At 27.5% G+C, this 24,634-nt stretch overlaps 2 protein-coding genes across 3 annotated transcripts; one reads left to right on the forward strand and one right to left on the reverse strand.

The window, feature by feature from the left end:
- The first annotated feature begins 11,994 nt into the window (after positions 1-11,994).
- On the forward strand, positions 11,995-16,387 carry LOC106768781 (WD repeat-containing protein 44). Of its 2 annotated transcripts, XM_014654103.2 has the most exons (8): positions 11,995-12,171; positions 12,330-13,593; positions 13,725-13,815; positions 13,914-14,071; positions 14,161-14,212; positions 14,798-14,877; positions 14,992-15,085; positions 15,460-16,387. In XM_014654103.2, exons 2-8 carry the CDS (start codon positions 12,442-12,444, stop codon positions 15,990-15,992), a joined length of 2,160 nt encoding a protein of 719 aa, XP_014509589.1. In that variant the 5' UTR covers positions 11,995-12,171; positions 12,330-12,441; the 3' UTR covers positions 15,993-16,387. The 2 variants fall into 2 exon arrangements, with proteins under 2 accessions (XP_014509589.1, XP_014509590.1); XM_014654104.2 differs by lacking the exon at positions 11,995-12,171 and having other exon boundaries at positions 12,183-13,593.
- Positions 16,388-21,037: 4,650 nt separating this feature from the next.
- Positions 21,038-24,026, reverse strand: LOC106766878 (short-chain dehydrogenase TIC 32, chloroplastic). The gene is made up of 8 exons (XM_014651655.2): positions 23,459-24,026; positions 23,145-23,376; positions 22,938-23,017; positions 22,657-22,813; positions 22,376-22,457; positions 22,045-22,132; positions 21,843-21,889; positions 21,038-21,652 (listed from the first exon to the last, which is right to left on the reverse strand). Exons 1-8 carry the CDS (start codon positions 23,580-23,582, stop codon positions 21,449-21,451), a joined length of 1,014 nt encoding a protein of 337 aa, XP_014507141.1. The 5' UTR covers positions 23,583-24,026; the 3' UTR covers positions 21,038-21,448.
- Positions 24,027-24,634: the final 608 nt, after the last annotated feature.

A 24,634-nucleotide genomic window follows, 5' to 3' on the forward strand; every position in this document is an offset into this window, starting at 1 on the left:
TGAAAGAAGAAAAGAAAAAATAAAGTTGGATTTGGTCAAAAACACCTTTTTGTTGAGATGGCAAATGATGAGACATGGTAGCCTCCTTTTACTCTTCTCTCACTCATTCTATCAAGATTGCTAATTGTTTGTTGCTTTAATACAAACACATGCATATGCAATATATAATAATATATAATAGTTAGGTTCATGTTTAATTAATTTGTATCCCTTTCATTCTTATCAACAATTTTATTGAATTTGGATCTTCGAATAAAAAAAGTACTAAAAATATGAATCATTTTTTAGTGTTCTACAATGGCATGTTAGGCCAATTTCAATCCAAATGGTCAACCAAATTCAATAAATTCAACATACAAAGGGCTTGATATTTTAGTCTCATGACTCGGCTAAGAAAAGTTTGTAATTAAAAAAAAGTTAAATAATACAATAAAAAAATCATAAATTTACTATTTTATGATTTTATATTAAAAGAAGTGTCAACCACTTACTTAAATTAGACTGGATTTATATTCATGTAATCTATTTGTTTAATCTATCAATAATTTATTTTATTAATTTTTAAATAAGTTAAATGAGAAAGATTTTGTAAAAGTTGAAGTTAATAAATTCATTATATAATTAGGGAACGATTTAATTCTTTAGCATAAATAAAGGTTAGGCATGTGAAGAGAAGTTGTGAAAATTTGAACTTGTTAAAAGTTTGGATAATGATATTTGGATAACATTTTTTTGACAACATTTTTACGTGTCAATTTGTGATTGATCAAAAATTACTCCACAATTAATAATAATAATCATAAACATTATTGTGGAGTAATTTTTGACCAATCACATATTGACACATAATCAATGTTCAAATATTGTAAAAAAAATATTGTCTAAATATAATTATCCTAAAAGCTTAGGTACAAAATATTAAGAAAAAAAAAAATATGAAACTTAAAATGACTTTTCTATATACGTAACAATAATGAATTATACTTCTTATTCGTGATTTTATTTCTTTTGAACGAAAATTTAGTCATCATAATCGGGGTTTGATACTGCCTTTACGAATTAAATGCTTCAATATTCAAAAACAAGTAAATTAGTTAAACATTTTAGTCCATAATTCAAAATATCGTGATATTTAAATGATAGTATTAATGTTTTTAGATTAAAGAGCGGAAAAAGGCAGTTAAATTAAGACTGGACATGTTTGGTAAAACAGTTAGCTGATAGTCGTAAATGAGCTAATATCTTACAAGTTTATAATATATATAATAAAAATAACTGATAAAATAAGTGATAAATATAAAAAACAAATTTTATTACGTAAATAAAGTTTTTATTTTTATACTAAAATATATTATTAGGTAATTATAATTTTAGATTATAAATAAATAAATTATTATTAAAAAATTAGTGCTTTTATTTATTTTTATCCGGACAAGTAATTTATTTAAACTAATTCTTCTAACGAGTGTTAACCAAATTTGATTTTCATTTTTTATTTTTTTATTTTTTATTTTTCAATTTCGAATATTACGTTAAGTTTCTTTTTTATTTATTTTACAAATTTCATTATTTGAAAATTTTTATACAAAATAATATAATAGAACATTGGTGATGGAATATATGCAAAAAAAGAAAGTTAAAGATGATAATAAGTAAAAAAAAAATAAGAATAATAAAAAGTATATTAAAATATAGGTAATAAAATGAGTTGAAGAAAAATAAATAAACTACATTTTAGAGAAACTATCTGAAATAACTTGTACGGTATAAGTCAGAAATTCATAAAATAAATTACTTTTATTTTAAGGTATCTTCCTAAATATTTCTACCATAATTAAATTAATTTAAAATTTAATAAAAACAAATAGTAATTAATTTGCTGACTTAACCAAACAATGTATTTTTTTTTTACTTTTTTATTTTCTTGCATTATCATGACAACGTCGGTGTATTACCAATTAGATAGGTCAAAATATTATAGTAGTGTTGATTGAGTTACTGGATTAATAATCGAATTATATATCCTGTGTTATAACTCTTTTATTAAGTTTCTTTAGTTTTTAATTCTTTAATGTAAAAAGGTAAAAATAGGCTTTTAATAAAAATTTGATTAATTGTTTCTTTTTGGCAAATAAAATTAGATTTTAAAGAATTAGATTTTTTTTTTCCTTTTAGAAAACAAAATAAAAATATTTTTTAGAATAGATTTTTTTTTTTACCTTTTTTTTTAATTTTGATTCTTCTACAGGTCTGATTTTTTTTGTTAAGGTTAGAAGATTAGACCAGGGTTGAATCTATCTGTATACTTTAAACTTCTCATCTTGCACTCTTAAAAATTTTAATTTTAACTGTAATTAATATTTTTTTAATTTTTTTCATTCCTATAAAGTCACTTTGCATTCTTTTAATTTGGTTTTATTTAATCAAAATTATTATTAATGAAAATTTTAGTTATCTACGTCTTTAATAGTGATTGTTAATGAATAACGCCCTGTCGGATTATTTTTAACATCACCTTTCTTTCTGACATATAAAGTTCATTCCAAAAATAATAGATTGTCGGAAAAAATTTAGTGGCAGGAAAGAAATTTAAGTCTCTATAATTTATTTGATAATTTCACAAAAGTAGGACATTTCGAAATTGGCTGAAGAAATTTAAAATATGTTTTTAACCTAATTTAAAAACTAAATAACAATATAAATTTAAATATTTTAAGAAGAGTAAAAGTTTAATTTAAATATAACGAGAATATATAATCATTTTTCAGTCATTAAACAAAGGGATTGTTCTTATAAAATTTAAAATATTTTTAAGTTTACAGTGACCGATTTACAAATAATATTTACGAGTGAATAAGATAAAATAGTAAGGTATATTAACAAATTACAATTGGTAAAAACAGTTATATATACATGTAATTATAATAAAATATTAATATTGAATTCCAAGTTGGAAGAAATAACATTTATAATATTAAATAACTAAATAAGATGATGAAATTACTGTTATATTACATAGAATTATATCTTTTCACATATATATACCCTTTAAAAAAAACCTTACTTTTAAATAGATAATTATCTCTTTTATATGTTTGATAAATAGTATTCATATCTTCTCTTATTCTTCAATAAGTATTTATTATTTTATTTTTTAACAACCACATTAGTATACTAGCATATGTAGAATAGATATGATTACTGAAAAATCATACTAGTAAATAAAATAAAATAAAACTATAATTATATTTAGAGCCAATGATATATAAATTTGATAAAAAAATTAAATTATTTAAAAAGAAAAAAAATTAAGAATTATTTATCATATTTATTGATACACAAAATATCTTACATAGATATTTTAAAATATGAAATCACCTCTCTTATTTATATATATATATATATATATATATATATATATATATATATATATATTTATTTATTTTTTGTTTATTGTTTGATTTTGTTTTAAATAATTACGTGTGACCAATAGAACATGTCTCAGTTGATTGATGGATGCAGGATGAAGACACAGTAGTAATGTAATTTATAATAAAATATTGTTTTCTACAAACCATTTCTTTGGACAATTTATAGTATTTGTTAGTTTATATACGGGCCTATGAATGTAAATTGTATGGTATATACTATATACTGAACGGTAAACATTTAAAACTTCCATTCGATATATTAATAATAGTCAATTAGGTCAAATGATTTTATTGACGTTAGGTCATAATTGAACCACCGATTAAGTTATTATTATTGGGTCAGTAATCCAACAGATGATAAAATAATTAAAGATATCTGATTAAAGATATTGATAAGTAACTAACTCAATCTAAATCTAAAGGTGAGTTTGTTTTTATTTAATTGGATCTATGTGATGACTCATAAATAAAGGTCAAGGTAAAAAATCATATACATTCTACTAGATCTAAAATACTCAATTGTGATAAGCAATTCACTAAAATCATGCCTAACTTAAGAATCAAAGTACCTTTTGCAGATATCCTCAGTCAAGAGTGAAAGCGTGCGAAACACGCGACTCAAACATTAGAAGACAAAATTAAGTTAAAAAAGTATATTTCTCAACCCTACACATATCCATACAGAAACATACATGTTTTTTTTTTTTTTTGAGTTTTTGGATGAGTGTAATATAACAGTTTTATAATACTTTGTTTAGTAGTTTTGTCTTATTAAATGAGATGTTATAGTATCTTAAATAATTTAAAGAATATTTTTGTTTGATTTTTTCAAACCAAGTTGTAGTAACTTAATTTATAATTTATACCAAATGTTATGGTTAAAAAATATAATTTGTTTATTTTTATTTTTATATTATAATTTAATATTTTTATTATACTAGATATTTAAGTTCAATTTCCCAACTACATTTTTTCAATGTTTATATTATTATGCATTTTTATTATTTCATGCGTTTGCATCCATCTCTACATTTAAGTTTGAAATTAAAAAATAAAGATCAAAGTTACTTATCTTTGTAAATAGAAAATTAAAACTAGTAAAAAATGTAAAAAATAAAAAGTTCACAACTAATTATTTTCATAAAATTTCAAACACGTGTTAAATAAATGATCAAGAAATAACAATTTACAATTCTAATCACTTGATTCCCAATTATGTTAAAAGGCCCATGACATCATTCTTTACATTTAAATTAATTCAAAAATTCAAATTAAAATTATTTACCTTTGTAAATAAAGATTAAAATTATAAAAAAATATATTCACAATTAATTATTTTCATGAAATCTAAAACACATAATAAATGATCATTTAATAAAAGAAATAACATTTTATAATTCTAACAACATAATTCTCAATTATATTAAATCAAAGTATATTCAATATATTAAAGATATTACATGTTTACTGAGCTAACTCGGTTTAAATAACATCCACCCCAGACACCTTCCTTCGCTGGACATTTTTCGATTCGTAAGACAAAACTTTAATCTCATTTCTAGTAATGTATTTTAGATTCTGTGCATTCTACCAGCTTGTAAATACAAGACAAATAAATAAATTTGAAATAATTCAAGAGAGTTTTTAAGAGTGATAATTGAGAAAAATAAATTAATTTCATATCTTTCCAAGCTAATTGTATCTTTTTTCTATTAAATTGTGTTTAGTGTCTAATTTTTTTTATGACATATTTGATTTACAGAGTAAAATTCTTTGATTTTGTAAATGTGTTAATATAGTGATTTTAGCTATTATTTGAGTGTAATTCTAATTTTGATTAATTTTAACTTAGTAAACAATATAATTCACATTTTAATTCCTAGTTAGTGGAGATTGATAATTGTTCTTTGAATTCTACTGCATTAAAGTGGAAACTAGGATTTTATTGTGTTGAGAGTTTGTTATAAGTGTCATTTCAATTTAATGATTTTAACTAATAAGTTCTTTTATTAATAATTTTTACTAATTAACGAGCTTTTGATTTTGACCGACTTTCTAACTTTGTTTCTATTTTGCATGTGATACTTACTACATAGTATTACAACTACGTGGTATTTTTTACTTAAATAATAATAAAAAAATATAAAATACTATCAAGTAATATATGACTAAATTGAATGAATTTTTAAGAAAATACAGCTTAATTGAAAAAAATATATTTTATTACATAAATGAGTTCTAAGAATATCTACATTAGAATCATACTGGTAAACAATTATTTTACTGATATTCTAAGAATATTTCTATTTCAATACAAAATTATCATTCGAACATTTGAATTTTCATATTAGACTTCTAACTTGCAAATAATATTTTCATGCATAAAAGAAAATTATCTCTTATTACTCAAAATAGCAATACAAATTTCTCTGTATCCATCACACTTACTTCTAGATTACATATATTATAATCATATCTATAATCTCAAGATCATCAAGTTACGACAGAATTAACTTTACTGACTCTCTAAATATCATGATCTTTTATATTATACTGTTTTGTAAACTTTTCTTTCAATTCTCACCATTTAATTATTTTCTTCTATATAAGTTAAATAATAGTGAAGTTAAAATAGTCTCACGTAATAACAAATTTCATTCAATATACTTTACACTCTAATTAGTAGTATTTTTTTCTTAAAAATAGCTACTCAAATCTCATAGCATCAAATTTGATATATACTAAATATTTTCTCTTAAAAATAACTACTGAGACTGAAATTTAATATCATCACACTCAACAAAATTTACCAAATCCTATGTTTTAATTTGAATGCATTTTCACGCACTAAGATACTGTATTCAAATTACATATATCATTAATTGCTTAAATTCATTTACATTAAAACAGATTAAATGAATCTTATTCTATGGAGGTCTAACAATTCTATTTAATTATTTTAACTTATACTTATTTCATACTTATGATAAAGTTGTATTGAAAGTGTGAAATTATTAAGATTTTATATTTATTAAATAATAAATATTTGTATTAAAATTGATTATAATTTGTGGTAATTGTAAAATAAGAAATGAATAATTGTTTAGCAACTTTTAACTTGAATTTTTTTTTTTCACAAATAAGTAGTTGGCACGATATATTATCTGTAGTTAACTTTGTGAAAAAAAAATAAAATAAAAAGACAAGTGCGTCATTGGTGATGTGATTAAATAATTAAAAGTTCTTCTTATTTTATTTTAAAGGTATGTGAAAAATGGATTTAAAAATGCATTAATTTTTGTAAAAGATTTCAAAATGGATATATAAAAAAAACATATAAATAGTAAAAAGAAATAATCATTTTGTAAAAATGTTGAAAATAAAATTTTAAAATCTTCTTAACAATAATTTATAATAGATTAATTTCTAATTTTCTCTACATATATAAAACAATTATCTATTTGAACCATTTAAATTATATGAATATATTTTTATTTAATATTAAAAAATCAAAGCCACTGCATAATATAGTTTTCAAAAAAGAAAATGGGATATTGATAGATTACATTTTTTTCCCAGAATTAAACAGATTAGAAAATAATAAATCAATTTACCTTTTTAATCATATAAGAATAAATTATTTTCTAAATACATATAGAGTTCATATAATAGTTTTAACGATTCCAGTTGCTTTAAAAGTAATAAAATTTTCAAAACAATAATTAATGAAAACTAAAAATCTAAATAGAATTACAATTAACTATCTTATTACTTAAAACAACTCATTCTTTGAAAAAGTTTAAAAATCAATCTTAAGCCATTTTTGGTGAATCAATGATAATTTTTGATGAATTAGTCTATTTTAACTTTCTAATTATGGATTATTTTTGTCTTTATTATTTCAATCACAACTCCAACATTGAAAGTGGTACCCTACCAAACTAGATGGTTTTGAAATTGTTCAAATTGGTCAACTATCTCAATAAGACCAACCTTGTTATTCTATATTATTTTAAAACACAATATAAAATCATGTTCATACATACTTTCATGAAATTAGGAATAAAAAAAGTTAAATCAGTACATCTAAATTTATTCATTTAATAATTTATTAAAATGTTTTTTTTTAAACTGAATATATATGAGTTTATTTTAACTGTAGAGTGGTTTTTTACTCTTCAGAATCTAAGAGGAAAAAATAATTATAAATGTATTGGTTGAAGGTCGAACAAAGCTTTTTCTTTATCTTATGAGGCTTTCAAGCTACTTCAGATGTATTTAATATTTTATATAACCTATTTTAAATAATAACAAAATTGGTATAATAAAAATCATTATCCACAGTTTGATGTATCGACCGTCATAGAAAACATGGTCAAAACTTTGACCAATTACTTATTTTGATGTTTGATTTTCAATGACTTGAGATGTGGGAAACTAGGAATATTAACGTGTTATAATTCTATGACTAGGCACTTTCAAGGAAAAAATCTTTATATAAATTAATATTTATAAAATAACCAATTTAAACAATATTTTATAAAGGGAAAAAAGTCACTGTTATTTATCAAAGTAGAAAATAATGAAAGATTAATATTGTGTCTAATTTACTTCTTCATAAGAAAACGGGCATGTCGTTCCTTAACTTTCTTTTAAATTTAAATTATTTTAGAAAACTATTCATATGTTTATTATTACTATTTTCGTCTTCAATGTATTTTTTAATTTTAATTATATAAATTAGAATAATGATATTTAAACAACATTTTTTTAATAATATTTGAATATTGATTACGTGTCAATATGTGATTGGTCGTAAATTACTCCATAATAGTGTTTATGATTATTATTATTGATTATGGAATAATTTACGACTAATCACATATTGACATGTAATCAATGTTCAAATATTATAAAAAAAATGTTGTTTAAATATCATTATCCTATAAATTAATATGTTCTTGCTGCATCTGAAATCTTGTATGACTCTAATAATAAATTGAATACAAAGCCAAAATTTTGACCAAGTGAATTTTCTGAATTTAGCGAAAGATATTCTTTGTTGGTAAAATAATAGGTAAGATGTTGTTGAGTAGTATATGTTCTCTTGGCTTGGAATAAAAGATAGATAGAAGAAAAAGTGTTGGCATTGTCATCTCTTAGAAGGTTGATTTTGACCATTTGGTGGCCTACCATTTACAATCCTTTTTTTACTTTATACTAAATGACTAAAGTGTGCAATTGATATATGTGTGCATTGTAACACTTACATTTTTCTTTAGGTAATTTTTAAAATAATAAAAATAAAAATTTTACAAAATGATTATTTATATTCATTATTTATTTTAATAAAATTCTATTTTTTAAAAAATTTCATTCTCTTTAAAATATTTTTAAAATTCCAAAATTTGAAAAATTACTTACTTTAAATTAACTTATACCACGAAGAAGATAATAACCGGTGAATTAAGGTGGTCAGTTACTTTTTTTTTTCATGGTAAGAGTTTTAGTCTTTATTATAGATTTAACTATATTTTTTATATTTTGAGATTTTGATTAGGGAGAAGGTTAATAATTTAGAGTTTTGAAAGTTTTAGTAATACAATGAGCTTCTAAAATAAGAAAAAAAAGTTTTACTGGTAATATATATATATATATATATATATATATATATATATATATATATATATATATATATGATCTCATAGTTTTTAACTATTGAGTAACTTAGAAAGTTCAAGATGAGTATTGGTGGTTATTTTAAGGTTTAATTTCTTGATTTTTATTTTGGTTAAAAAGTTAAGTTGATGTTTGTTAATATTTTTGTTACAAGTGCGTTCTAATTTTTGAAAAAACTATCTCAATTAAGTATTAAAGAAATAATTGCATTAACAACTTGTCATTTGTTAATTTATAATTAAAAGAAAATTACATATTTTTTGTTGTTCATGTCAAGTTCACAGTGATATTGACATTGTCACACAAGAGAATAATGTTATGTGTTAGTGTCAATATCAAATATTAAGTATCATTGTTTTGATTTTAATTTAGTTTGTTTATTTGATTCAATTTAATTTCAATTCTTTTTTAAGATGAAGATTATTGTCTTTCTCTAAATTAAGACTAAATTTATTTTTTTATAAATGTTACAATGATATTTTTATCAAAAATGATTTTTGCACATGTTAAATTATTAGGTATTAGTAATCCATGTTAAGATTAAAACTAGTTTAAGTATAAATATTTTTACAAAAAATAATATTTAAAATAATATATTATTAGTCCATTTTTTTATAAGAATAAATTAATTAATAACATTTATACAAATAATAAATCTAGTTTTTTTTTTAATTAAGACCAAATTTCTTATTTGTATAAATGTTACTAATATTTATATTAAAATTTATTACAAAAACATGATTAGCAAAACATGTGTTAATAATATACAATGTAATATGTTAAAAAGTCACAACTTTTAAATATGTTTTTAGTCCCTATACTTTAGAACGATTTTGGTTTTAGTCCCTCTTTCAAACTATAGTACAATTTAGTCCTTCAACTTTAGAAAACTCTGATTTTAGTCATTTTTACCAATTTTTTTTAACTTTATTTGCTATTTCAAACGCGTTTCTTAGTTAACATTGAAGCAAAAATGTATCAAATAGTGTAAACAATCCAAATGCTATAATGAAACGTGCTTGAAACAACAAATAAAGTTAAAAAAAATTAGTAAAAAGGACTAAAACCAGAGTTTTCTAAAGTTGAAGGACTAAATTGTACTATAGTTTGAAAGAGGGACTAAAACCAAAATCGTCCCAAAGTATAGGGACTAAAAACATATTTAACCCTAATAACAAAAATATCAGTATAACATTTATACAAATAATAAATTTGGTTTCAATTTGAAGTTGAACAATATTGTTCTATTTTGAAAAACATTGAGACTAAATAATCAAACAAACACATATAAAGACTAAATTGAAATCAAGACAATGACTCTGATAGTGGCATTATCCTGTCACATGGTACCGGTGTCATGTGTCACGTAGAGACGTAAAGACCCAACACGTGGACAAAAAAAAATCACAAATTGACACATGACACATTATTAATGTTGTTTATATTTTTTTTAAAGAATTTAATTGAGACACATTTTCAAAAATTAGGATGCAATTAAAACAAAAAGTTATACGAGTAACAAGTTAAAACTTTCTAACCAAAGTGAAGATCAAGCAAGTAACTAAGCCTATTTTTAATAAGTATACATTCCACTAATTTTAAAAATATGCTTAAACTTGATAAGATAGTTAGATGGTTAGTTTTTGTTCCTATATGAGTTATAATTTTGTTGCATAATTTTTTTTAGCAATAAGTTGTTGTTTGAGTTTATCGTTTAAGTGTTGATAAAATATTAAAAAGATATGAATTCTTACTTAAACGATATTACATAATTTGAGCAAGAAAAATCTAGTAATATTTTTCTATTATTTTTTGTTCTTCACTTAAGGGTAGTCACTCCAACAATACTATTGGCTTAGATATTTTTTAATTTGATATTAGATCACATTCTTAATTTAAATCAAATATTAATTCCTGATAACAGTGTGATTAACAAAAGTCTTCCAAGACGTCTTTGTGTTATTCTTTTTGTGTTGATCTAGTGAAAATGATAATAAATAGAATTAATTAAAGAAAGTCTTAAAGTAAATGAAAATATTTTAAGTTGTTGATACTAACAAATACATTAGATTTTGTTTATAATAATCTATCTTTCTCTTATCATATTTAAAAATTGTTATAATTATATATTTTATATATAAAATAATATATATAGATGTTATATTATATTGTATTGTATGATGATCAATGAAAATAAATATATAAAATAAATAAAATATAGCAATTAAGAATTGCATTTAAAATAGTTGACTCTTTAAAAATAAAGTAAAAAAATGATGTATTTATTATTCATTCAGAGTCAAATAGATTATAAGTTATAATTTAAATATGTTTTTATTTTTCACATCAAAATAACTTATTTGGTGTTTTCATGAGAGTAGGCATATATATAATAAATTATGCAATTAATCTTAACAGTTGACTTTTGATGAATAACTACACAGCTATTATTACAAATTCTTAATTCACTCAATTTTTTTGTGGCGTTAATTGGAATAGAAGAACTGATATTTTAAATATTCATAAAGTAAGTAATTGAAGTGTAGAAAAAAAGAAGAAGAAATATTAGTATTGGCAGAAAAAGGGGAATATTAGAATAATAAAATGAGATGGTGAAAAAAAGTTGAAGCATTGGAAGGAAATGAAGGAAGAGGAAAGTGGAAAAGAAAGGTATCTGATTCGTTTGGAGAGAAAAACAAAGAAAGTGGGAAGTAAGAGTAGACTCAGTCAATTTGTAAATTTCTAAAAAATCCAAACTCATCATTCATTTTCATTCATTCCAATCTTAGACACGCACACAACGAGGCAATCTTTTCCCTTCTCTTCTCTTCTCTTCTATTCTATTCGATAATATTATTGTTTTTTAGTTTAACTGAATAATGGTAATAGTTATAATTTTTTTTTTTTCAGTTTTAACCTTCTTTGCCGTACCACAAAGTGGTGGGTGTGGGTAGGTATTCCTGTGGATGCACAGTGCAGACTGAACAAACAAACACAGCGAAGATCCCTATGAAAATTGTTTCGATTTCTGGATCAAGCTCAAAATTTGAAGATAACCAAGGTCAGCAAACATCCCATGTTTTCCTTCTCCTCTCTGCTTCTTCTCTCTTTTCTACGTTTCATTCTCCAAAATCCATGTTTTTTTTTTTCTCTTTCCTAGTTCCTCTTTTGTTTCTCTCTTGGATTCGCCATAACTGTTCCTGATTTGTGTGCTTTCAGATACCCTTTCCCCCCAATTGAAGTAAAACTCATCCGTTCATTTCAGAATTGTTTGTTCTGTAAGAAAGGAATCTGCTTGAGATTAGCTGTGGGGATTGGGGAAAGGTGGGAAATGGATGGGGGAGAGGATCAGTTTTATGATACTCGTGAGGAATTGTGTTCTGTCTCTGATGGGGGTTCGGATTGTTCAGAGTCAGATGAATCTAGTTCTGGTAACAACGGACATGTTACTAGGCACAAGGTTTGGGCAAAGGACCTTGGAAGTGTTAACCAGAGACGCCAGAATTTCTTGAGATGGATGGGTTTGGAGTCTGATTTGAATTATTCAACGAAGGGAGTGGAGTTTCAAGATCAACCTTGTGGGATTGACCGAATCACTGCTACAAGTGGGGCGGTTTTGAGGACTTCTCTTGCTGTTGAGGAGGGTCTTCCCTCTACCTCAAACCAGATTGTGTTGGATTCCTTGTCTGGTGAGGCTTCCGGTTCCCGAGAAAATCGCGAGAATTCGGCGTGTATGATAAGGAATTTGGATGATGGAACACGGTATATTGTGGATAAGCTGGGTCAGGATGGAACTCTTAGTACACTGCGTGTTTTGGGTTCGAACCAATTGATTAGCTTGGAGGAGTTTCAGAGAAATACTGGGCCTTCATCGATGGTTCGCAGACATTTGCAGAGAGATGCTGAAAACACAAGGTTGTTAGGAGTTGGAAAAAGAAAAATGAAGAGGGGTTGGCTAAAGAAACTGGATTCTATTGCCTGTTTTGTTAATAATCACGGGTTTGATGAAACTAAGTGCAAAGACTGTGATTCAGTGGATGGAAGTGGGATACAAAGAGTTCGAGTTCATTCTTATAGGAAGCGGTTTAAGGAACTTTCCTCCCTTTACACGGAACAGGAGTTTAAAGCACATAAGGGTGTTATTTTGACAATGAAATTCAGTCTTGATGGAAAATATCTGGCTAGTGGTGGTGAAGATGGCATGGTACGTGTGTGGAAGGTGGTTGAGGATGAGAGATCGAGTGAACTAGACATTCTGGACAATGATCCATCAAATATATATTTCAAAATAAATAATTTTTCATGTATTGCTCCCCTTGGTGTAGATAAAGAAAAATTAGTCAAAACGGAGAAGTTGAGAAGATCCCCTGAAGCAACCTGTGTGATTATCCCACCAAGGACCTTCCGTATATCGGCAAAACCCTTGCACGAATTCCAAGGTCACAGTGGTGACATTTTGGACCTTGCTTGGTCCAAAAGAGGGGTTAGTTTCTCCCATAGAAAGCAAGCTATTATTATTTTCTTATATTTTGCGCTATCTTTAAACTTGCATATCATTTATTTTTCTATAAAATTGAACTTACTGTCGTATATATTCTTCTTTATATGTTGCAGTTTCTACTGTCATCCTCTGTTGATAAGACAGTGCGCCTATGGCATGTGGGAATTGATAGATGTCTTAGAGTTTTTCCCCACAATAATTATGGTGAGTGTGTATTCAATATTAGTTGTTCTGTAATGTGTTCCTCTAAATTTTTCATATTTTTGCTGAATAATGGTTTCTTACTTTTACCTTTGATGCAGTGACATGCGTCAATTTCAACCCCATCAATGATAATTTTTTCATCAGTGGCTCAATTGATGGAAAAGTGCGTATCTGGGAAGTTGTTCACAGTAGAGTTAGTGATTACATTGATATCAGAGAGATAGTCACAGCCGTGTGCTTCCGCCCTGATGGAAAGGTCTGTTTCACTATACATTTAACGGTGGAAATTTGTGCTGGAAAGTATGTTCTGCTTTGTTCCTCAAATTTGTTTTCTTATTCTTCCAGGGTACAATTGTGGGTACCATGGCAGGCAATTGCCGTTTCTACGATATCCAAGGTATGCACGTATTTGGCTCGATAACTGTTTGGATCTCCTGTGATCTTTAGCCACCCAAACAGAGAAACATAAATGGCTTCATGAAAGCATATTCAGGTTATTGGTTTGTTGGTTCATGTGTACATTTAGTGTCAGTGATATTAGTTGTATATTGCTCTTTGTTCTGTATATATACGCCTTGTTCTTAGGCCTGCAGGTCAATATTACTTTGAATAGCTCCATTATATTGAGGATTGGATGAACATATTTTGTTGATGTCCATTTTTCCTGGATGTGCTTTTATATTTTTATCCCTTTTAAGGATTAATTATCCTCCTTCCCCTTTTTTGTGTTTTTCTCCCAGCCTTAATACATCTCTCTTCTCTTACCAAAAAATACAATAAAATTATGAACTTACACTGGTTGGACAAAAAACTATGAGGTCGATGTGCATATGGTCAAACTTTGAATTACTATTTGATTATTTTGATGTTATAATCTGCCTGTAGTATATAGAACAGAGTCCACACTTAAACCAATGATCACACAGAGGATTATGAGTGGCAGCTTTTAATGATCTTCATATTGTTGAATTCTCTTGTCTAGATAAACATCTGCAATTGGATGCTCAGTTGTGTTTACGAGGAAAGAAGAAGACATCAGGGAAAAGGATCACTGGCTTTCAGGTTGTTTACTTCTCTCACTCTTTTTCTGGTTTGGAATTTGCTTTTCTAGGACATCCTACACAAAATTATTGAATGCTGATCATTAATCATATCGTATATGATTAATTTTTGCAGTTTTCACCAACTGACCCAAGCAAATTATTGGTTGCATCTGCTGATTCACATGTCTGTATACTTTCTGGAGATGACATAATCTACAAATTCAAGGGTAGGTTTACACATGTTTTCCTTATCTGAAAACTCTTTCTGAAGTGCATCCCATCCGTATGCCTGATTCCTCTCTTGCTACATCTTTTTAAGTAGGACAAAGCTTACATACATAGAAACTCGTAGTGCTGTTCTGGAATAAAAATTAGAGGTTTATATCACTCATCTGCATATTAAGGTTTGCATTAAATATCAACTTCGGTTACCAAAATAGAGCTCCTATTCAAATTGGAGAACAGCACCAAAAACATTCAAAGAGCTGAAATCCCATCTACATTTCTTCCTTTTTAAGTATCAGAAGCAAGCATTACTATATTGTTGTATTTAGGAAATATAGTACATAAATTATTACTTACTCCTCTTCTTTGCCTGCAGGCTTAAGAAGTGCAGGTCAGATGAATGCTTCCTTCACCACTGATGGGAAACATATCATCTCCGTAAGTGAGGATTCGAATGTATGCATCTGGAATTACAATGGCCATGATAGGAGTAATTCCAAAGCAAAGAAGATTTGGTCTTCAGAGAGTTTTCTCTCCCACAACGCAGCAATAGCTGTTCCTTGGTGTGGCATTGAGTCAATCCCAGGAACACTCTTATCGCCGTCGCTAGGAGGGGATGCAAATCAGAGGTGTTCGCTGCCTTCGCCGGATTGTTTCTTCTTGAGTCGCGGATTTCTGTCAGAGTTGATTCCAAAGGTTTCTGCAACGTGGCCTGAGGAGACACTTGTGGACTCATGTCAAACACAAACTGTTGTTTCTCCTACAATGTGTAAATCAGAGTACAAGTTCTTGAGAAGTGCTTGCAAGGGAATGTCTAATTCCCACTTGTGGGGCCAAGTAATTGTGACAGCAGGATGGGATGGATACATAAGAGTGTACCAGAATTATGGATTACCTGTTCGTGGCTGAAACCAAGGTTTAGGCTCATTATCTGGGGCACTCCAAGGTTAGTTGCTATGCTCATATAGCAATATAGGGTTCTTGCATAGAGTGGAATTTGCTACAATGCAAAGATTTTCTTTGTTTTCAAGTGTAGTAGTAGTATATAGCAGCCAGGGCAATACTTCAGTACCTGATTGGAGATTGCCTTCACATGATAGTATTCTTTATACCAAGCCAATATCAATATATGATTCTTTAATTTTTAAGGACTGTTGGTTAAGAGAATTGTAAGTTTCATTTTTGCTGATGGTCCTAGTCGAGTTGTTGTAATTCATGACCATGTGTATATACAGAGGATTGTATTCTATCTTAATTTATACAAGAATTTTTGTTTACAGAACCTGAATTCAGGAAATGCAAAATGACTTTGTGCATGTATAAATAAATAGCCAGAATGAAAAAACACAGAAGACTTTCAATGCTGAAGTCCATTTTGAACTGCTATCCAAACATGTGTTTCATTGCCTGAATGGTAGCAAATTGTAGTAACTTGATCATATTTATCTTAATTTTTACTTGAAAAATCGTCATATAGAACAAAAATGTCATCATTATATATAGATGAGTATTGGAAGACAGAATAAATTGTTCAAAAAAAGATTCTGAGGAATGAATGGTTTAAAAGTTATAATAGGGATAAAAGTCTGTCTCTAACACTGATTTCTGTCACAAAAACTTAACGATCTTGTCACCCTTTTCTCCTTTTGGGTCTCTACCATTTGTAGTTTTCATTTTGATGTGCATAAAATTCTTGTGTGATAGTTGTTTTCCACTGCAAGCTTATAATGAGGAGACAAATGTCAGTTGCATAAAAAAAGCGATTGCATGTAAAGTAATGGATGAGACTGTTTTAAGCCACTGGTTTTACTTTCTATAAGGTATAAGTATAAAAGATTCTCGTGAATTCAACATTGCCCTAATCTAAAAGTTTATGGTTTATCCTATTGTTTATGCTCACATTGAAACTATAGTGGCAGTCTTTGTTATCATCACTATCATTATTGCAATTAACTCAAACAAACCAAATACTAATTTTTTCAGAAGGAACACAAAAAATTGGAAGATTTTATGTTGAAATGACCTAAGTGATGAATAAAAAAGTATATGGTACTTTACAATTCAGATATTTAAATTTAGTTTCAGGTGAATTTACTGTACAGAGATGAGTCAGTTTGTGAAATTAAATTGAAAATAAATTATTAGAAGTGAAACCCAAACTGACAAGATATAAAGAAGATTTGTTTCTGTTTACTTCACTTAATATACAATTTTAATGCTAAACTGGGTGGGACTAAAAATTTAAAAATTCTTTACCGAAATTTTAATTTCAGAATTTAGTTTAATATATTTGTAGTATTAATTTAAAGAATTATATTATTAACAAATAAAAAATAATTATTAGTCTGACTTCTTAAACAATTCTTATAAAAACCTCAGATTTATCATATATGATAGTTTAAAATTAAGTAATACAATGCAAATTTGTTTTACGCGACTATTTTTTTCTTAATAATTCCAAACCAAATAAAAAATGTAATGTGAATTACTTAAGTTAATTTTATCATAGCAATTATTTGAATTTAAATTCCTATATTTATATAAGTAGTATGAAATATGCAATTCCTTGCAAAGACTTAGACTAATTGACCATCATTTAATGGGATTAAACATCCATTTACACAAATTTTCTCTAATAAATTAGAAAATGATGTGCAACGCGCTATGAAACCAACCTACACCAAAGCAACAATGCAATGTGATAACTATTTATAATTAATAAAGTATTAAATAAAATTAAAGTTATAACCATTTTTATGAAGAAAAAAAATGTATTAGGATTGATTTTCAATGGAGTCCTCCTTCCCAACCAAAAATTAGTTATTTGATCATTAATTAATTGCCCAAATTAGTGATTAAATAATGTGCATAGAAGAGCTGGATGCGAATAAATATCTAAAATTGGGCCATGTTGGACCATAAAAAAGTGGGCCAGAAAGAGTTTGATGAAAGGTTTTGTTCCTATCATAAGATATCATGTGGATAACCCTATCAGAATTGGATCAGTCATTCGATGAAGTGCCAAATCCAACACAACATAATCATCCAAGTGGATACTTTACCTTCCACAAGTTTTGAAAAATATTTAAATTTATTCATTTTCATATTACTTATGTTTTCATAATATTTTTTTTTTCAAATTTGCATCAATATTGATATTTACAGTAGATGATGATAACAATACTACTAATAATAATAATAAATATACCTTAATAGATTGATATTATTTTGGGAAAACCATTTGGTGAGAATTATTATTCCTAGCATGTGTGAGTTATGCGTTATAGACTTTGTTCTTCACAAGCCAAAAAGTATATAAACATTTTAGTTTATTCATTTGAGGTTAATTTTGTGTGAATTACTTAAATCCCGAGTTGAATCGGATAAGCTCAAGCATAATTCTTATCTAAAAATAAGTTATGCCAAATCAAAACCTGCCAAGGAATTTTATTTTTTAAAAAATTAGTAATTTTTCATTTCAAGGGTCTTGATTTGTCTACATTTTATTTATTTATTTATTTATTTATTATTATGATAGTTATGAAAGTATATTATTAGATATTTTTTGTGAGGTCAGCCATGTGGTTTGGTGCTTTGAATTGAAGTTCTTCTTTCAATCATACAGAAACACTCAGGTTCGGATCATGCACACAAAAGAGGATATTGTTAGATTTCCTATATCTATTCATTGGAAAAAAAATATCATTTATTCACTTAATTGCATAATGGAAAGAAAATGTATATATTACAGTGTTACACATGACATTTGTAATATTTTAAATAAGATAAAGAATAATTTTTAAGATAAAAATTAATCAAAAATGAAAGTATTAAATGTGAAGTATACAATAAGATTAGTTTAGAGTCACACCTTACATTTCATAATGATATGATATGTGATTATTTTAACATTTGTATGTATAATAATAGGATAATGACAACGGTTATACATTACAATATTCTGTTTATAAAAAAAAAGAAGAAGAAGAAGAAGCAATATTTTGTTTATACAAACTCAGTCTTATGTGTTTTGTTGTATGTTACAACGTTTCGATAAAAACAGACTGACTTTTAAATAAATAATTAGTATATTATATTAAAAGTTTGATGCTGTATATTTTATACTTTAGAAACTTCAAATCCTTTATATATATATATATATATATATATATATCTATATCATTATGTACTTTCTTATTATGATAGCATTTTTTTGGGGCGTTATTTTCCATACATATTATAGCCCTAGTAGAACAGTATACAACTGCATCTTTCCATTATGTTTGCTAGAACAGTATACAACTGCATCATTTTGATATTAAATATTTAATAATATTATGTTTTTTTTACCGAAGTTTTTATTATTTTATAAAAATTAATTAATTGATATTGAAATAATAAGAAAACATTTATGGGTAAAGACAAGTAGGAGTGTATACTCGTGGAGATGAGAACATAGGATATCAATTTTATATTCATTGAATTTAGATTTAGGGATAAGATAATTTTTTTTTTTAAGTAATAACGAAACTCGTTCCGTTCCCGTTGTCATTAAGCAATTTTTTTTTAAAATAAAAACATTAAAGGATAATTTTATTAAAATAAGCAGTCTAATATTAAATGAAACAATTTAAAAAGAAAATTGATTTAAAGCATCATAAAAAGTATGATGGATAAAAAGAAAATAATAATAATAATAATTTATGAAGTGACGCGCGAACTAATAATAAAATTAAAAAGTTATAAAATAATAATGAGTTCATAAAGTGATAAAGATCACTCACCCGAAAAAAAAAATAAAAAATCCCGTGCCAATATGTTTAGAATTCCTAATACAACTTTTTCTATATTTTGATTTGTTTCCTAAGAAGATTTTGGCCAAGGCACGGATCCACCTCCTAACTTAATCCACCTTCCAAAATATGAATTATAAAACCCAAGAGTTGATGACTTAGCAGTTCCAAGGATTGTTATTTCTAGTACATCATCATAAAGTCTCTTATTCTATTCTATATTCTACATAATGTAAACTGATCGTGCATTTATTCCATTGTTTAACAATAAAACTTTAATCTATCATCATTGTCAAACCTCTTCATAATATCACCAAACCTACATTACTACATGATAATACAAATCAAACAATTTTATTATTAAGACTAAATCTTTGAAAGGTATGTAAAATATAACAATGATATGAGATAGTAAAAAACCTGTTTAAATCAACATTACAAATTTATACTTAAAGAATTTTCATTCTAAATTTTAAATTTGTATCACACAATTTTAATACCCAAAAGTTGGTACAATAAAGAGAAATGAAAAAGAAAAAGGCAAAAGATTAGGATTGGATGACATGATAAAAAAAAAGAAAAAAGGAAATACTGTATATATCATTAAAGTAACTTGAAATATAGCTTTTAATTGTTGAAATAATCAAGAAATTTATCATATATGAAAAGAACTGATTATATGATAACAATACTACAAGTGCTTATAGAGAGTACATTGTTATTAAATTTTACACTAATTCATACAAAACTTTTATAAAATGAATAACATATCTTCAGATAATGGGTAGTTTAGTGAAGACTTTTTAAACAATATGATATTATCGGTCTAAATTGATTTGTTGAATAGCACGAGTGACCAATCACTCGTCCATGGATTGCTATGATTATAGTTTAACAAAAAATGTAGTTGCAAAATTATTTTTCTTCAAAAGCACGCTCTCGCTTCCACGGGGAGCATGTTAGTAGGTCCCACGCAAATACCATGAGAGAAAGATACTCTTCGAAGAACAACCACCACATGGGGCAACCCGACCCCATGTTCTCGTTCTCTTATTTACTTGTTTTCTTCTATTTACAAGTTCTGTTGTCCACTTATGATAACTCCAATCGAACTTTCTCGTATAATTTTGTATTATCCCCAGATACACAAGTACAGCTACATCCCAGAAACAAAGCAATAAATAAACAATATATGTACAATTAGAGTTTTCCTGGCACTTTCATTTCTAATCTAGCTAAGATCCAAGTTTAACATAACCCAAGCTCCATAATCATTGTATCATCATGGCTACCCAATCTAACTAGCATCTCAAGCAATCATATATTTTAGACTTTTCCTTCCAATAATAAAATAAAACCAGCAAGTTTCCTATTGTTTAGCCTAAGAGAATGTAAAAAATAATTATACATGACATAGTTAATTATATTATACCCTAGATATATATCAAGATCATATGTGCAAAGTTAACCCTTCCTATCATTATCTTGACTCTATCGAGAGAGAGTAAAACAGTATTAGGGTTGCTCTCTCTCCAGACTTACGTGTGTGTGTGTTGCAGTGTCCAAGAAACTTCAAAATTCAAGATGCTTGAGTAGGTCAAAGGCAGCCTTTGGACCCCTAGAAATCATGAATTCAGAAGTGGCCCATAACCTTCTGGCTTCCGCTAGGTTGGATCCCAATTTTGAGGTTGAGGTTTCGTTACAGTCAGCAAAGTATTTGCCGGAGACATCGGACAGCCTCGGATGAGTTGCCACATAACATGTTGTGGCAGCTGCCTACATTTTTATTCGCGTTGCAAGAAATCAGCATAAGAGAGTTAAAGACGATGACAAAAAAGATACTTGTATTCAAGAATTAAACTACTTATTTATTTAAATTTTCAAATTAGAAAAACATCTCGTTAGGAAGGACAGAGACAATAGGCAATAATGAGTCATGACGCACGCGTACACTATTTTGAATTACCTGAGGAATGGTCTTTAGGAGCTTGGAAGCCAAAAAGAACACTAAATCTGCAAATTTATTTTAGAACATGAAAGGGAAAATGCAAAAATCAATGACCATCGTCATACAAAAAATAGAAGCTAAATCCATCACCCGTGTAAAAAAGAAAAAGGGAAAAAAAAAAAACAGCAAAGCAAGATTGGATTATTTGTTTGGTTCCAACCTGTGAGTAAACCTTCACGCTCCCTAGTGAGTCTGGTTCTCACAATCCCAGGATGAACACAGTTAACAGTCACGTTGGCCCCCGTTTGCTGCAGAAATAAATTAATTTATTAATATTATACTGTGTCAAACAAATAAAATATGATATAAACCAATCAAGAAGCAAGAACGGGGTTAAACGAATCCAATTCCTGGGAAAAACATGATTACTGAGTAGGGAAACAAACAAATGTGACTTTTTTAGATGGATAGGATCATAGACAGATATTGCATTGCATGTGAATTAATATATTAAATGCGGAATGATTATGAACATAGCAAGTGTGTGTTACCTGGAGTCTACGTGCAAGTTCCTTAGTGTGGAAAACGTTGGCGAGCTTGGAGAGAGCATAAGCACGTGTGGCGTCGTAATGGCTGGGGGACACGAGACAAATTTCAGTCCAAAGATGCACGCAGTGTTTCACAAACACGTATACATCACGTTCACATCATTTCAACTTAGATTGACTATTTTTTTTTTTAATTTCAAAAAAACACCGTATTGTTAGCAAGAAACTAAAAATGATTGTAACAACTCACAACAACACACTCGTGTTGTTGTTGTTATTGCCACCTTTTGTTACGGCTTATAAGAGCCAGATACGAAACCGCATCGCCGGAAAACCATCCGTGGATGCTAGACGACACGTTCACTATCCGACCCTGCACTCCCGTCTCCTTCGCCGTTTCAGCCATCGTCTTCACCAACAACTTTGTCAACAAAAAATGACCTAACAAAAGCATTTCCTCCACTCATTAATTATCTAATCTTACATTATTGCAATTAATTATTTCTTAATTAATCACACGAGTGCTTTTTACTTTAATTAATCGTTAATTTAGTTAATTTCTCACCTAGGTAATTAGTGGCGAAGGTCATTTCAACTCCGTCTTCCGATACAGCGTGTTCATGCGCAAACTTTCCGGCGTTGTTTCTAATATTCATCAAAATTCACGGATGAGAATCCTGGTAATGATCTCGATTTTTTTTTCTTTCTTTTGAGGTTAGATAAAAATGGAAATAAAATAATTGAAGCATGATACGATTATTGTTTCACATACATGAGAAGATGGAGAGGCAAACCGAGAGTGTGGAACTGATTTACGAAGCTTCTAACCGAATTGAGAGAACTTAGATCAAGAGCCATAACAATGATCTCAGAATCAGGACACTCTGATACTATACGCGCTTTTGCGTCTTCAGCAGCTTTCACGCTACGCGCCGGCAGAATCAGCCTAACTCCACGTTTCGCTAACACACGCGCCGTTTCAGCTCCGATTCCAGACGTAGCACCTGATAATAACATCGTACATAATTTTCATAAATACTTACGAGAATATATTAATGATTATAAGTAGTTGTGGAAATAATTTACCGGTGATGATGGCGGTGAGACAGCGGAGATCGGCGCGGTTTTCCGTGACTTGTTCGGCGGTGGATTTGGAGCCGAAGCCGCTTGGACCGGCGGAGCCGAGAAGGTATCTAAGTGTGTCGATCATGTTTAATATTGAGAAATGAAATATATGAAGCGTTGGAGTGAATGTTTGAGTAGACGTTACTCTTGTCTTAACTGAGCGACCGATGAGTTTTGAGAGTGATATAGGAGTATAATATTCGGGAAATTAAATAAAATTGTTGTGTGATTCTTCTTATGATTCTGGTTGTGGCTCTGATCACAGAGAAAAAGGAAGAGTTCACGACTTGACTTTGGGCTGTACTGTAAAAAAAGGTGTTACTCTTTTTCACTGTCAGATTTTGCAGATGCTCTTACTGCAATATACAGCTCTACATTAATGTCAATGAAACTGTGAGAGAGAGAGAGAAATCACACAGGTTTGGTGTACGTGGTAAGAAAAATAAAAAGAAAGAAAAGTGAGAGAGGAATGATAAAGAGGAAAGGAAAAGAGGCGTGAGCGTGATACTGATACTGTCACAAACAGATTGGTTAAAGGGTATACAGCACAAATGAAAAAGAATATATATATATATATATATATATATATATATATATATATATATATATATTTATATTTATTTATTTGTTTATTTATTACTCACAGTTGAAAGTAGACTACAGAAAGAGGGAATCGAGAAGGGGAAAATATTGGAAGAAAAAAAAGAAAAAAGAAACACAAGGTACTACAGACTACACATTTTTCACGCATGTATTATATACAATAAAATAAAGTATACCTTATTTTCTCTTAATCTAAATGTTATATATAATGTGACTTTATAATAATAATAATAATAATAATAATAATAATCTAAGTTCAGAGTGAAAATAGCGATAATAATATGCTTCAAATTCAGGTTCGAGTTCAGAGTTTAATATATAGAAAAATTTCTAAGGGTTTACAACTATTTTTTATTCTAAATTCTCATAATCATTTGTTTTATGTAATTATTCTTATTTTTATTTCAGACCTATATTTATATATATTTTAAAATAATTTTTTGATTGATAATAATTTAATTAAGATTCAATAGTTGATAATTATATTTTACAACATTGTTTTATCATTAATCAATCAATCAAACTGTTAAATAT

This window comes from Vigna radiata, chromosome 7 (genome assembly GCF_000741045.1).
Source record: "Vigna radiata var. radiata cultivar VC1973A chromosome 7, Vradiata_ver6, whole genome shotgun sequence".
NCBI classification, from domain to species: domain Eukaryota; kingdom Viridiplantae; phylum Streptophyta; class Magnoliopsida; order Fabales; family Fabaceae; genus Vigna; species Vigna radiata.